Source organism: Pteropus alecto, unplaced genomic scaffold, assembly GCF_000325575.1.
Source record: "Pteropus alecto unplaced genomic scaffold, ASM32557v1 scaffold511, whole genome shotgun sequence".
NCBI lineage: Eukaryota > Metazoa > Chordata > Mammalia > Chiroptera > Pteropodidae > Pteropus > Pteropus alecto.
In genome coordinates, this window is record NW_006431911.1 from 890058 (window position 1) to 905029 (window position 14972).

Sequence of the window (14972 nt, forward strand, 5' to 3'; positions counted from 1 at the left end):
AGCCTTTTAAGTTCCCCAAAATGGGCTGTCACGGTATATTTTTCTTTTTTAGGCATAGCCAATACCTAGACCTCCCTGTTTTAACTGAGATATAATTCATGTACCATAAAATTCACCTTAAAAGTGTACAATTCAGTGGGTTTTAGTATAAGATTTTGATAGGGAAGGTGATGAAATATTATTTTCAGTTCATCTTAAAATGACTGAAAAGATCAACAATGTGACACTCAACTGCAAGGTGTGAAAGTTTAGGAAAGTAACAATTTAAAAATTGGCAAAAGGAGAATAATGTATAATTTTTATAAGGATGGTCTAGACATTTATTTTTACCCGATGAATTATTTGAAAAATTATGAACATACAACAGATATTTTCATTACTTAAATCAACCTAAGCTGCAAACAATCAGTTAAAGGGAAGTCTGTGATTACAAAATGCTTTTGGGGGAAGAAAATAATTTTTCATTATCAGAAAATGAATTCATTGTAATCTCGAGGTACATAACCATACATATGTTCCAAGAGACAGTCTATGTTCATTTCATTAGAGATATTATTTAACAAGCAGATTCTTGTGACACGTTTTTCTTTTCCAGGCCATGAATTCCTGATTACACGTTCCCAACAATTTGGAGCGCACACGGGTGCACCGGGTTTGAACAGGCACCGCAAAAACCAGAAACAACTAGCGTGGGCCCAAAGGCCACTCCAGACTAGACACCAAAATCCCGAGCTACTTAGCAGCTAACTGCACTACGATGGCGTCTACTCCTATTCAGTGGTTCTGATTCTCACTGGTCAGTGTATGCAGAAGTTTCTTTGATGTGACCGTTTACAAATTTCTAAAAACCTCCCTGTGGCCCCTGTTCATGATTGGTGGCCTTTTGGAGTCAACGTCAGCCAAGCTGAGCTACAGAAAAAGGCAGGCACCACTCAAGGCTTGTGTGGTGCTGACATCCCTTCGACTGAGTTAAAACTTCCTAAAACATCCTGGGGGAGGGGGAAGGCACATGAGGGACTAGGACGAGGATTAGAAGGGTGACCTAGACCGAAAGCCGGCCATGGCGGAGGATGAACGCACTGGCCTTAGCCCAGCCCAGAGGTGGCGACCAGACAGCAAAGAGCTGCACCAACATCCAGGAGCCACCTTCTAGTCAAGCCACCAAGTGAGGCAAAATCAAAGAAGGAAAGGAAAACAAAAGGCCTTAACAGTAAAGGCACAGAGGTAAAACAGAATGAAATAAAAAGTTACGAGCCAAGGGGTTGGGTTATCTTACCGTTCCTTAGCAATGAGGAGGACCAGGCCAGAGTGAATATTCTCTCTGCTGGTTCTTTCCAACAAGATGGGCTCTGCTTTATTTAGATCACCAAAAATAACGTTTTACAGAATGGGAACCATGACATTACACAACAAAGTATAGCAGTAAAATCTCAAACAAGTCAGGCAATGTTTTTTTTTAGAGCACCAAAAATAAGATTTTACAGAAAAACAACTGTAACGAGCAAATGTATAGCTGCAAATTTTCTTTTGCCGTCAATATCAATTCCCTCTAAAATATTTTGGGGCTACTTTGCAGTTTCCAAACAAAACTAAAATTTGTTAGACAGAGTTGCTCAGTCTCATCGTAAGAATGAAAACAGTTTGCAAAACAATTTGCTTAGTGCTAACAAATAACTAAAAAACCACGGTTATTGGTAACGACTCCAACGTCTACAGAAACAGCCTAAACAGCGATGGCGTCCATGCTCACTGGCAAGGCTCAGATGCTGGAGGCCATTCGGGCACCAAGGACGTACTCTTGAACAGAAATAACTACAGTATGTAAGTAAAGTAACTCAAATAAATGGGCCCACCTCTGCCAGAGGCCCCTGGGGTGGGCACCCCACCGGCTCTGTCAGGAAAGGAGGCCCACCGTCTCCCCAGTTCTCCACTGGGGACCCAGAGCGCGAAGCTAGACAGAAAAGCTGTTCTTCCAGAGCCATCAAAACTTTAATAAATCGCCCTGGGGTTCTTAGTGCTGTAGTGCGCCTCACAGGCGGCGACGTAGGCGGACTCCGGGAAGAAGTCGTCATGGTATTCTGCTAAAAACCTGGAGAGAAAACAACAGTCTCGATGAGCACCACGTAAGGGCTAAACCCCAGCAAGCGGCGCCCTAAGTCCCAGCCGCTGCAACACTTCTCCCCTGATTGGCACCAGGGAGAAAAGTGAATATAATCTTCACTTCTGTATACTGATCGCTTTCATTGCACGTGTCCAGCTTCTACGGTAATCACTGTCTCATCAGAATCCTTTCACTATGAAGTGTACAAACAGACACAGAAGCGAAACTCCACTAGGTGTCAGTCTTGATTATACAAACACTTCTGTGCAAAAGAGGCCCCAGTGACTATTTCTACATTTTCCTGTTTTAAAAACGAACTATAAAAAATGAATTATAAACTCAACGAATGTCACTTGAGAAATTCATAATGCTCATAGGGGCTAAGTTACACCAAAATGGAATGGTGTAACTAGTAAAGGGCATTTTGTGTTCTCGTTTGCCACACCAAAAGGTATTACAGTTGCAGCCTACAGTATCAAAACACATCAACAAGACTGACGTGTCTGACAACGAACGTTACAATGTGGGCATTCAAGAGTCTACAACACACGTGCTACCTTGACTCTGAAGGGTCAGAGAATTCACCATGGAGAGCTAAAACATTCTCACATGGGTCATGTTAATTAGTAAGCTAATTAGCTTCATATCTGTTTCTCCAGCCTCCTCCCATCTGTCCAAGTTTCTAAAACTTTAAGGATAAACCTCTGCAGTACCTTCTTTAGAAAAACTGACTCAAAATGCATTTAAGAGCGAACGTTTTCTTCTTTGACTGCACCCTTGTTAGTGGCTGAGTCCACTGATTCTCTGGTTGACATCTTTGGATACATTTTCCAAGCCAATTACTTTATTTATTTGTAAATCTTTCTAAGTGACTTCGTAAAACCCTAATTTCTCTTTGGTATTGGAAAGACTTCAAAATTAGCAGGCTTTCCTATGCTGACCTGCAGCTACAGCTACCTCTTCACGTTTTATTGGCATTATCTGATTTCGGCTCACACAATTTTTATGCCAAATAGAGTTGTGGGTTTGTTTGAGGGGAGGCTGGAAGGGAAGAGGGTATTTTTATTGTTTCTAATAAAATGTTATAAAGTCTAATTCCACTCACGGACACTGTTTCCAAAATGCCTACACGAAAGTATCTGTTAAAAACTCCAAGCCTGATTTCTCTGCTGGAGCACTCCCCACCCTGTGGCAGAGCCGACCTGATTAGCTCTTGGAGGCTGGGGCCGGACCATAAGGAACCGGCACCCCCTTAACGAGAAGGAAGAACCAAAGCCAGGTCGCTAGGACAAGCTGGGTGAGCCAGGGTGACGACCAGCCTTGAATACCAAGGAGAGAAACTGGTCAACAGACATCTGGGTGAGACAGAGCTGGGCCACAGGCATAAAGGAGGTCAGGCCCACAGCGTGGTTGGTGGGGGAGGGAGGGCAAGGCTTGGGGCAAATGATCCTAAGACATAATAAAATTTTTATGAAATTTGAGATTCTTTATTTTTTTGGAAGGCAGCTATGTCAGGTAAAGAAAATAATACCTTTCTCTGAATTCGCAAACTGTCAGCACAGACTACTGGTAATTTATCCTATTAACTCTAAAGTAAACACCCAAATCCAAACTGTAAATGTGAGTATTTTATGTACCTGCAACAAAGACAAATCTAATACTTAAGGTTAGTCTTGAATAAAAAATATAAAATTAAATCATCGATCTCAATCACTTCTGCTGTAAAATTGTCTTTTCACAAGGTTATCTGACTGGATTCTTCTAGTGACACAGAAAATTTTACCCCCATCAAATGAATACCCTTGACTCAGAAACCAGATAAATTATGGAAAAAAGAAATAACCCCAATCCCTTTATGTTACAATTACAGTTAGAATCAACCATGCTGAGGCAATTATTGCTACTATGTAAAATATCAGAGCTAGCTTCTACAGCCCTTAAAGACAAATTCAGAAAAGTCACAGACAAGGCAGTAGAGGTAAGTTTTGACAAAGTAACAAAAATACCTCAGAAAGAGATCAAAGTGCTTCAGTAAAGCCTTCAGATTCTTCTCAGAAAAGGACATCTTTCCAAGGATTTCTGGAAGTTTCACTGCATTAAAAAGAAAAGCAAAACCATTTACAATCGGCAGAATCTGGTGATGAGTAAAACACACTCGAGGATCGTCTGGGACTCTGTGTAGCCTTACTTGAACTGAAATTACACCCTACGTCATCAAACGAAAAGAAAAGCTCTTACTGAACACAGAGACAGAGAAGGGATACAAATATTACGGACACAATTTTTATGAAATTTGAGATTCTTTTTTTTTTTTTGGAAGGCAGCTATGTCTTTTTTTTTTAACAGGTCACCTTTCAATGATTTTTTCTTAGACCCCAAAATTACAAGATGTACATAAGTTAACAACTGTTAAAACCAAACCGCTCCCCCCGCCTAAAAAAAAAGAGGAACGAAGAAAGCGAGGCGCAGGGCTTCTTACCGAACAGCCGCAGCAAGTGCTGCGCGCCGTAAATGTAGGAGGGTGGAGGTGGCTGGTCGCCGGGAGGGTAGCTGTCAGGTACGAGTTTCCAGGAGAGGACCTGGGAAAAGCACGAACCAACGCTTTGTTATTATGCCTTAACCCTCCGTCACCCACAGATGTCAACATCTGGAACCTCGGAAGAAGTACACGTTCTGACATTCTCAGGCCAGCGGGCAGATGCGCCACTAATCAAGTGTCACGTTCCTATCCCCAAGCTTCCCATCCCTCTGGCACCTCAAGAGTTGATCCACAGAAAATGGGAGAAAACGGTGACAACGGACCAACATGGAGGTTCTAAAGCCACCCGGTCTCTGACTTTCCCATGAAGCTTTTTGTGGGCGTGATCCCAGGATTTAGGAGAATAAAATATCATGTTGAAGAGGATCAAGCCATAATACGAGTCCAATGAAACACTTGGAAAAAAGTAAATACACGATATAAATATGTATCATTATGTAAATACATAGAAAAAAATAGCAAGAAGTGTATACCAAAACGTTAATGTTCATTTCTTAGTAGTGGAATTATGATTTTAGGGGGCATGGGAAGATATAGATATGTTTTCCATATAGATTATACATTAGTATGTATAGTAGTTTTCTACCATAATTTTCCTAAACATTTTTTCCTTTTAAATCAATCGGTAGGATCCACCTTCCTCAGCAACATGAAGACACCTCTAATCACCTGAACATTATGACGATAAGTTGTACGTAGAGGGAAAAATGCCACTATATCAAAATCAACACAAACCTATAAAAATAAGTAAAAGTTGGGGGGAAGACTTAAAATTAGATTAAGGAAGTTTTTGATTTCCTCATTTTCAACGACTACTATCTGTAAATTAGCTGTAACCGTTTTAGTCATTTTGTCACTTTTCTATTATTAGAAATCGCACTGTATTAAACAATGAAGCAGGAAAAGGCAACCCAAGATGTTTTGAGTACCATTTCCATTGATCAGAGATTCTCTAACTCCTGTTATGTTATATTCACTTTGGAAACTAATTTGACTCACTGAATAAAGTGAAAACAGACTTCAACCCTGGTAACTGATTTTCCTTCACTTTGAATGTCAGGATTGCAGGTGGATTTGGGGCTTTTGTTAAAGAGATGAATTTCAAAACTCTCTGATAAGCTCCCGTAGAAACACTTCAGTAAACTACAGAACTATTCTATCGAGTTGCTGCTCTGCCTTTTAGGGTCGGTCGAACCTAATCTGGAAATAGTAGGGCCAAAGGAAACCCTGCAGAAGACAAAACGGGGGATGCCGAGACAACCCCAGAAACAAAATGCAAGAGCAGAAGCTGACAAGCATCCCCGTGGTTTCGTGTGACCCCATGCTGAAGGTCCTGGCTTCGGCCCTTGCCTCACAGACCACACTCCTGTGCCGCAGAATGCGGAGGCCAGGCGTGCCATTTTCAGCTTCTTTATACACCCCTGGCACCTGACCCCTTGGTAAACATACAGAAACTTGCGATTACTGGAGGCATGAAGCGCACACGTGTGTACAGAAGCTGGTCATTTAGCTAGTTAGCAAGCCAGCCTACCTCGCTCACTCAATTCTGCATCTCGGTGAAGTCTATCATCTCCTACTTATCAAAGATACATTATGGGGAAACAACAGTTTCTAGTGGAGGGATTCTCAGCCAGGGTGTGCAACAGGACCGCCGTGATCTTAACAAGTACTGTGCGCATTGGACCCTCCCCTGATGCAGTGGGGCGACACACAGAGAGCAGAGTCTCCAATGATCTGGATGCAGGGCCCTGGTCAAAACGCACTCACAAAGGTGGAAATACACTAAGGCCTCTGAGTCACTGAGAACAGGAGGCCGCAGTCCAAGCCACTCACTAGAAAGCCTACTTTTCACCAGAGCCCGCAGCTGTCTGCATAACCACTAGATGGCGAGCTCGGCCACTGACCAGGGTGGGAATGGCCCTGCCTGAATAATCAATCAGCAGCCCTCTAAAAGAAACATGATTCCCCTGAAATAATAACCCCTGCGGGGCCGTCTTGTCTGGAAACCCAGGCATCAGGGCACCAGAAAAGTCCTAACCTTGCATCGACATCATTGAAAAAGAGATTGGATTGTCTAGCTTCTCTATCAGGGGTCAGCCAACTATGGCCCTGGGGACAAATCCAGTCAGACCCTCTTGTGCTAAAAATGGTTGTTATGTAACGAATAATATTCCACGGCACGTGAAAACCATATTAAAGTACCAGTGTGCATGACTAACTTTTGGGGGCACGAAGCATGCTGTCCACACCGATTTCATGCTGTAACAGCAGAGTTGGGTAGTCTGGTACGAGAGCACGTGGTGCGTGACCCTGAAAATATTTACAACCTGACCCTTCAGAGAAGAAGTCTGCTGACATCCCCCTCGGTCATTGAATGTTCTCTGCCCTTGTACCCCAAAACAAGCGTCTGGCATAATGCTGAAATACAGCAGGCTCTCAAAGGGATGGCTGTTAATATTACTGTTAAGGATGGATTTCATATTTTTAAGTGGTTGGAAAAATAGCAAAAAAAAAATGTCTCACAATACATGAAAGTTATCTGCTATTCAAATTTGCATTCATAAACAGTTTTATTTCAACATAGCATGCTCATTCATTTACACAGTGTCTAAGGCTGCTTTTGGAGTTGGGTAGTCTTGACAGAGACTGTGTGGCCCACAAAGCCTAAAATATTTACTCTGTAGCCTTTTGCAGAGAAAGTGATCTGATGCCTATTCTGTAAAATGAAAATGTAGTAGGTCCTTGAATTATGTCACTTTGCTACAATGCTGATGAGTTGCTCTAGAAACTTCTCACTTGCTTACATCAATTAGCCTACGGTAAAACTGGTTTCTTTGTTTATCATTGTATTTCATTGTATGTTAGTTGAAGAACCTATCGATGATTTTAGTGAAGATTTACTGTACTCATATTTCAATACTTATTTTAAGATAAAGATGGATGTCAATGTAGGGCTGGAGTCCTCTAACAGTTTTATAATTTTAGAAACCAACGACACAATGGTACACATCACATAAACAATTCTGTGAACGTCCACAAGCAAGAGCAACATCATGTTAAGGAAACCCGGTTTCCTCCCATAAGACAGACTTAAGCTCCCACAAAACGGAGGACCCACTAGGGATGAACAGCGCACACGAACTCCTTACCTCATTGATTTCATTAGTTCTTCTGCCTTCGAAACTGGCAAACACCGTACTCCCTTCCTTGCTGGGGGTCAGAGGAACGGGCGAGGATGATCTGCTATGCACAGGCGTCTCTTCAAAACGAAAAGATGTTAATTATTCACTTGTAAGTCACCCAACTATGAATGAAAGGCAGCTGGAAGACTGTTACGAACAGCAGAGAAGTTATTAATCTCTAACAATAACTCTCCTATTGTAAGAACCTAGAATATTATTAGGCAAAAAAAAAAAAAAAAAGAATCAAGTACTGATAGAAGCTACAACATGAACCTGGAAAACATTATTCTAAGTGAAAGCCACAGACAAGGCCACATGTCTATCGCATGAGTCCACTGATATGAATAGCGAGTGACTAACGGACTTGTGAGACAGAGCTAAACCGGCGGGCGCCGAGCATCCAACTACAGAGCTGAAGGCCTGGTGGCCTTCTCCGGCAGCCAGCTGCTCGAAGGCTAGGGAAACGCCTCATGAGCCTCCATCAGGGCCAAAGTCCTGGGCTGAGTGCCCACAGGCGAGCGGGCAAATGCGGCTGTGCCCGCACCCTCATCCCGTTCTTCCCCCGGCCCCTCCTGCTGGCTGGAGCGCGGCGCCTGGTGCAGACCAAGCAAAGCAAACGGCCGGGCTGGGCCCAGGAATGGACCTACTCTTTTCCAGGTGCAGGAACAGCTTGGGCATGCTGGCCGACGTGTCCTGCTGCCGGCGCTTGGGCTGAGGCGAGGCGCTGCTCTCAGACAGCCTGTCGCAGTTGGCAGAGTGGCGCGTGGACCGCCTCAGAGACTGCAAGGCTTCGGGCTCAGCTTTGCGCCTTTTGGGGGTGGCCGGTTCACCTGTGGCCGGCTGGCTCTCCGTGGACTGCGGGGTGGATGGATTCAGCAAAGGCGGGCTTGGAGAGAGCTCCTCCTGGTTCCTACGGAAGACGAGCCCGCGTCAAGCACGCCCGGTCTGCAGAATCTCCGCAAAACCTGGGGGGCTCTGACACGGCCTCCTTCACACGGCACAGGAAACTCTCAAGTCCACTCCCCGAGAGTTAGAAACATTCCCTTCCAATGTGCCAAAACGAAAATTTTCTTTAAAGGTTAACTAAATATTTAAAATCCTTAACTCCCTCAGTCACGCTGAGGCATGCTGGCATTACAGACTGTGAGCTCCCTTTTATGTTCGTCTAAGAGAAGGTTCTCGACTGGGAGTGATTTTGTCCTGCCAGGGGGACACGGGCACTGTCTGGGGACAGTTTTGGTTGCCACGACTGGGAAAGTGCTATTGGCATCGAGTGACTGGACGCCAGGGATGGTACTAAACAGCTAACAGCGCCCAGGCCGGGCTCCCCGCAAAGAACGATGAGGTTCAAAACACCAACAGGGCAAAAGCTGAGCAACCCTGGTCGCAATAGCACGTTCTCTCGCCATAGTGTCGTTCCTGGCAGGACTAGAAAAGCCTTAATCATAAGGAAGCAGAGTTCACCCTGGACACTGAGAACCCGGAGGTTCGGAGTAGGGCACGGGGACATAGACGCAGGTCCCCAGTGAGTGGTACAGGCCTCTCACCCGGGGTGAAACCAACAGAAAAGGAGGCGACAGAGAACCAGGACACAGGAGCCATGAAGGAAGAGAAGGGGACGGAAGGGACAGGTGGCTCATGCGCAGCACAGAGGTAGAAGCAAAAGGCTTAGCAGGCAACCCCCCCAAGCCCCGCAGCCAGTGAGGGTGCTAACTCACACCCACATCTACCCTTCTCGGGCTGTGTACTCGTCACTCTACTGTCTCTGGAAAGACAGGGACGCTGCTCAAAACCCCACCAAGTTCTCTACGCCGGAATCTTCACTTGGTAAAATCTTTGCAAGCCATTTGCAAGTGAATGATGACTTAGCTTCCCCCAGGAAAGAGAAAACCACCAGTATGGGCACTTTTCCCATCTTCTCCCCCCTCCAAACATACTGGTTCATAGCATCAGACAGAAATCTTCAAAAACAGATTCGACTATTTGATTGCCAGTATCTGATGGCTGAACCACAGGCTAACTTACCTACTAGTGCTTGTGGCACTTTCCTTAATTGGAAGAAAAAATTTGGACGAAGTCACCTTTTTATACTGAACTTGTTCATATGGATAGAGCAAAACCAACGGGAGAGTGTAATCAAAAGTTATTCTTATTCCATCCACCATCTCCTTACAAAGGTCAACACTGGAAGGATTAAAAAAAAGATTAGAGACGCAATAAATAGAACTTCCCAAAACGTCATAAGGAGGTTGTACATTTTTAATAAGGCAAAGTCATAAATGACTATATATTAAACCTACGAATGTACAGAATGAAATGAATTTGTAGATGTCAACAGTGATTAAAAGGCAACACAGATCTACGTTATAAAGAGCAGCAAGTACAGCAGTAATTCTAACTGACTACAGAGAACACAAAAGAACATGTCCAGTTCCACACGAGGAGCCCAGGCAGCCTGTGCTGCAGGAGGTGGATATCCCCAAACCCTGGGGGCTGAAAGGGGCTGACTCGATGAACTCCTAACTCCTGTTTGGACTTGAACGATCTACTTGTCTGACTCGATTCCAGCTCGGTCACAAGCACCAAGGCAGGCTATGAGGACAATTACTCAGACTGGAATAACAATGTGTCTGTAAACAAGCTTTGATAAAATTCTCATTGCCCATTCTGGTGCTTCTCAAGGAAAAAAAAAGAATTATCTCTCTAAGTTATATCGCTGAGTAAATTGGTCTGGGGGTTGCATGCAGACCAGATACCTAAATAGTTACTGGACATTTCAGAAAAGGGATAATACTTCGATATTAAACTGCATATGAAGTGATGTATTAAATGAATTCATAGTAACTGAAATGGAAACAATATTACCTGTTCTAAAAGGAAATCACTTTTCTAATACACAAAGAGAGAACCACGAGGTGCCGATCCCCCTTCTCCCACTCACTTCTTTTCTGCTGGGATATAATGCACATTCATGCTGGCATGTGACATGGCATGATGATGACGAGGTCTCTCGTGGGCTGAAAAGGCTGCATTGATAGCAAAATGCTTCACGTAGGATTCCAAAATAGTTATGATGTTGGTCTGGCATGGAAGTTTCACTAACTGTTAACAAAAATATACACATCTGATGCATTCGCCCCACTGTGTAAAACCATAGATTGCAAGAAACAGTGGTTTTGACTATATCACTTTTTAAAGTCAAAAATAAAGCCAATTCTGTTCAAAGAGAATTTTTTAAATAAATATGCTCTGAAGCACTTCGATGTAGATTACAGTATTACTTTTGTATATGAACACAAGCACTGATTCTGATGTGAGCCATTAGAACCAGGTGGGGCGCCTCTGAGACTGTATCCACAGGGGGCCCCGTCTCAGATCAATTTCGTCTCACTCTCCAGGTTGAGCCCAGGCATCGGGACTTTGCAAAGCTCCCTAGAGGATTCTAACTGGTAGCCAGGGCTGGGAAAGACTGTGCACACTTGGATTTAACCCGCGGCAAAGTACTGTCAGAGAAGTTTAAAACGCGACTCAGTACCAAACTTAAAATATAAATTTCACTCTCCCAAGGTTTTCAATCGTTTGAGTCTGAGATTACAAAATATGGCCGCTCTATTACAAATCCAGGTTTTATGAGTTCTCCCTGTGTACCCGTTTCCTCCTGTTGATATAATAACAATCGTCCTCAAGCTTCTTCTTCAGAACTTCAGGGATTTCTATAGTTATTATTCTTTCTTCCATTTCCCTTTTTGTGTGCAGCTCCAGTTCTTCCTTCTGCAATATCACAATTCCGTACTTTTAAATGACTTATAATAGTAGGAGAGTCTACATCCAAAGGAAGAACACACGAGAGCCTACTACGATATGAACCCAGTTAATCCTCCACGTTTACGCCAGTAATTCTGCCCCATGTTCTAATGAAAAGCACTTTAAAGGCCAAACGGTAACTTGCTTTACGGCACTAACCACACTGCAAATGCTCATTTCGCTTCTTCCCCATTTAAGGTTACCAGTGGGATTTATGTTAGCTTTGAAGGCAGGCTGAAGATGCCAAACTCTGATACACATTTAAAAATGTCACCGTTATAAAAAAAAAAGTTCCCGATTTCATTGAAAAGAAAGAGGTAACTACGGAAATACTTTATGAGTATAAAGAGCCATCGACAGCTTCATACGTTGACTGTAAATAAGTGCTATTTTCCTTTAAATAGGAAATACGACTTTATAATCTTTGGTTTAAAAATGTATGTTTACAAAACGATTCACGACTCGAGAATTTTACCGCATAATTTTACCACGAAAATATACACCAAAGACGAGGAGCTTTTAGAATAAAAATTTTTTACCACTTCGGTCTTTTCTTCACTCTCACTTTCTTCACTTATTGCTTCATCCTTTTCTTCACTACTGTCATCAGAGGAAGTGCTTATTGCTAGGTAAAACAAGAACTATCAGACAAACCTGGGTTACATACGTCCCTAACCCTTACGGCTAACAATTCTTTAAGGTGGAGCGTGCGTCCTACTGCTGGTATTAATAAACTGCCGTCTTGCATACATTTTAAACGCCGAATACGAGATCTTTCGGAATAACAATTTATTTTGAGAATTATTACACAAATTTCAATAGATGCAAAAACCACAAATGGAAATGATCTGAAAGTGTTCAGTGACCTAGGGTCCTACGAGCCCCTGCTGCATTCATTAGTGAGGCCGAGGCCCACGAGGTACCAAGAAAACACCAAGAAAACGCCGGGGACTGGACCCCTGAGGGGTTATGATAAAGACCCTGGCTAAGAAGGCAGTGATCAAGAGCATGACTGAGGAGGACTAACTACAAACTCATTGACTGTTACTTTAATTGTCAAAAACAAAGGGGGCAAATGTTATACGTAAATGACCTTAAAATGTCTCCCTGTCTATAATTTCAACGAATCCTGCCCCTCGATCCTACAGCATAAAAGAACTAGGTACAAGTTCTTTTAACCGGAGAAAATAAGTCAAGCCACTCACAGTTCTCATCGTTTTCATCTTTTTCTTCAACTGGGAGGCTTTTTAAGACGGAGTCGACACCAGGCAACCTGCAGCGCTTCTTCTTTCTTCCTGTGCTTCTCCTGAAAAAACAAACACACATGACTGAAATAAATTCTGATGCTGACTGATATAGACCTTGAGGTAAAAACTAGATATAACAACAAAGATGCTGAAGTACCAGACAAATAATTAAACTTTAGAATATAAATGGTAATTTCCATTTCAGAAGATTATACAATAACCTCCGAAAACACAGCAGTTATTTAGAATACAAGAGAAACAGCCTTTACTAACACGCTTTCAATACGTAAAATTACTTAATAAACCATGTTGGTCATATTTTTAGTTTTATATCATAAAAATTCTAAATACTAGGAGAAAACGCATTGCATGACATTTTACGTCGTGATTTTTGGATTCTTACAGGCGAGCTACAGCTTTTCTTGCCAATTTACGCTGTAATCTCCGATTTTCATCCGTGTCATGGAGGACATGATCTTCAGCTGCCCATCTATCCCAGCTAATAAGCAAAAAAAGGATGTAAAATTCAGTATTTTAATTTCATTCCAAAGAAATTCTAATAGCACCTCACAGGAACATGCATCCCAGAATCTTTTACACTTTAGAAAAGTATTTAAATGTGTCCAAATCACACACACAAAAAGATACAAATAAACCAAAAAAGGAAATCATTTACACACAGAAGCGACTCGGGTTTCCAGAATTACCCATTGAGATCCCAAATGTAATCAACTTAAAAGTAATCATTCTTTTGAATAGGCAAGGTTTGCCGAAAAAAACAAAAACAGGAAATGAAGCTTTTCTACAAGTGTTTCTAAAACTTAACAGAGAAGTTTGCAATGTTCCTGGGCTGCAGAGATTATCAGTTTTCAGTCCGGTTTAACAAGTGCACTCACCTTCTGTTCCAACCATTAAAATGGATCAGATATTCTGGGATCTTTCTGCCTTTTTCGTCTTTCCCAACAATAACATCGACAATCTGAAACCAGGAAATATTGTCCAGAAATGAGATAACATACGGAATACTAGAAGCTAGAGCAGGGAAACTAGATCATAGACCTTTTTGAAAAGAAAAGCATTCGCTCCTTTTTTAGACTGGGAGCTGCGTTGAAACATTTTTCCTTTCAATTCCATTTTATTCCTGAGTGGATGCCTCAAACTAGGAAACATCCCTCCAATCTCCCCGTGATTGGTCTCTGAGTGTGAGAATGGATGCAGCTTCTGAAGCCATTGGCCTGCCAATTTGTCACTAAATGAGCGTCTAGGCCAGAGAGCTGCAGCCCTGAGACTTCTGGGAGCTGTAGTCTCCCCAGCGCCAGGGTCCAAGGCCAGGATGGCTGGCAGATTACGCCTTCAACCGGTGTCCCCAGAGGGAACATGTGAGACAAATGACAGGACATGCCACCTCTGGGGAGACTCAGGCGGAGAAGGAGGAAGAATAGAAAACAAAACAGAGAGAGAGAGGGGCTGCGGGGGCGGAGACCTAAAGTAAAACACGCAGAGCCCGGGGTCCTTGAAAAGTCCCCCAGTGGGCAGCGCTGCGCAGACGCACCTGGGGCGTTGGGCCAGGTCCACCCCAGACTGCGAGGCCCCCTCCCTCTCGCCATCCAGACCTGACGAGCTGCAGATGTGACTCAGTCCCTCGCGAGCCCCCAAGATTTAGGTAGACGGGTACGGGGCACGGTTCGGGGATTGAAAACATAAATGCTGCGAGGCTCTGAGAAGGGAAGAAGGCACGGGTTTAACCTCGCCCTCAGTGCCTACGGAAGGGGTCCGGCCCAAGCACGACTGGGGCCCCGGGGCAATGACGTAGCGAGTCGACGGTCGGCTCTCTGGCGCGACAGATTAGGACCTGGGTCTGTCGGCCAGGGAGTCACACGAAAGCCCACGCGGCGCTGGGCCGCGCAGGATGAGGAGCGATTTAACGCGAAGTCAATGGCCGTTTGTGAGCGGTCGCCTAGACGCACGTTCCTCACTGGCGTCGCGTGCGCAAAAGAACGCCGCGTGCGCAAGAGTGACGCCGCGGCCACAGCAACGCGACATCAGAGACACTAGGTTTCGGACGGCGCGTGCGCAGCCCCGCGCGCCGGGCGGAAACG

General features: G+C 43.8%; 1 protein-coding gene across 4 annotated transcripts in view; it reads right to left on the reverse strand.

Annotated features, from left to right (window-relative positions):
- Positions 1-293: 293 nt before the first annotated feature.
- Positions 294-14972, reverse strand: part of MSL3 (MSL complex subunit 3) — a 15014-nt gene continuing 335 nt past the window's right edge. Inside the window, exons 1-13 of one of the 4 annotated variants that reach the window (XM_025040994.1) lie at positions 14726-14876; positions 13770-13852; positions 13277-13372; positions 12832-12932; positions 12166-12251; positions 11471-11593; positions 10764-10924; positions 9848-10006; positions 8470-8732; positions 7790-7899; positions 4581-4680; positions 4108-4192; positions 294-2089 (exon numbers count right to left, since the gene is read on the reverse strand). In XM_025040994.1, the coding sequence (XP_024896762.1) occupies positions 1990-2089; positions 4108-4192; positions 4581-4680; positions 7790-7899; positions 8470-8732; positions 9848-10006; positions 10764-10924; positions 11471-11560 (1068 nt within the window). In that variant the 5' untranslated portion in view covers positions 11561-11593; positions 12166-12251; positions 12832-12932; ... (1 more) ...; positions 13770-13852; positions 14726-14876 and the 3' untranslated portion in view covers positions 294-1989. Of the gene's footprint in view, positions 2090-4107; positions 4193-4580; positions 4681-7789; positions 7900-8469; positions 8733-9847; positions 10007-10763; positions 10925-11470; positions 11594-12165; positions 12252-12831; positions 12933-13276; positions 13373-13769; positions 13925-14425; positions 14676-14725; positions 14877-14972 lie in introns of those variants that run through there. The other 3 variants (XM_015599329.2, XM_006906034.2, XM_025040998.1) reach the window with 3 other exon arrangements.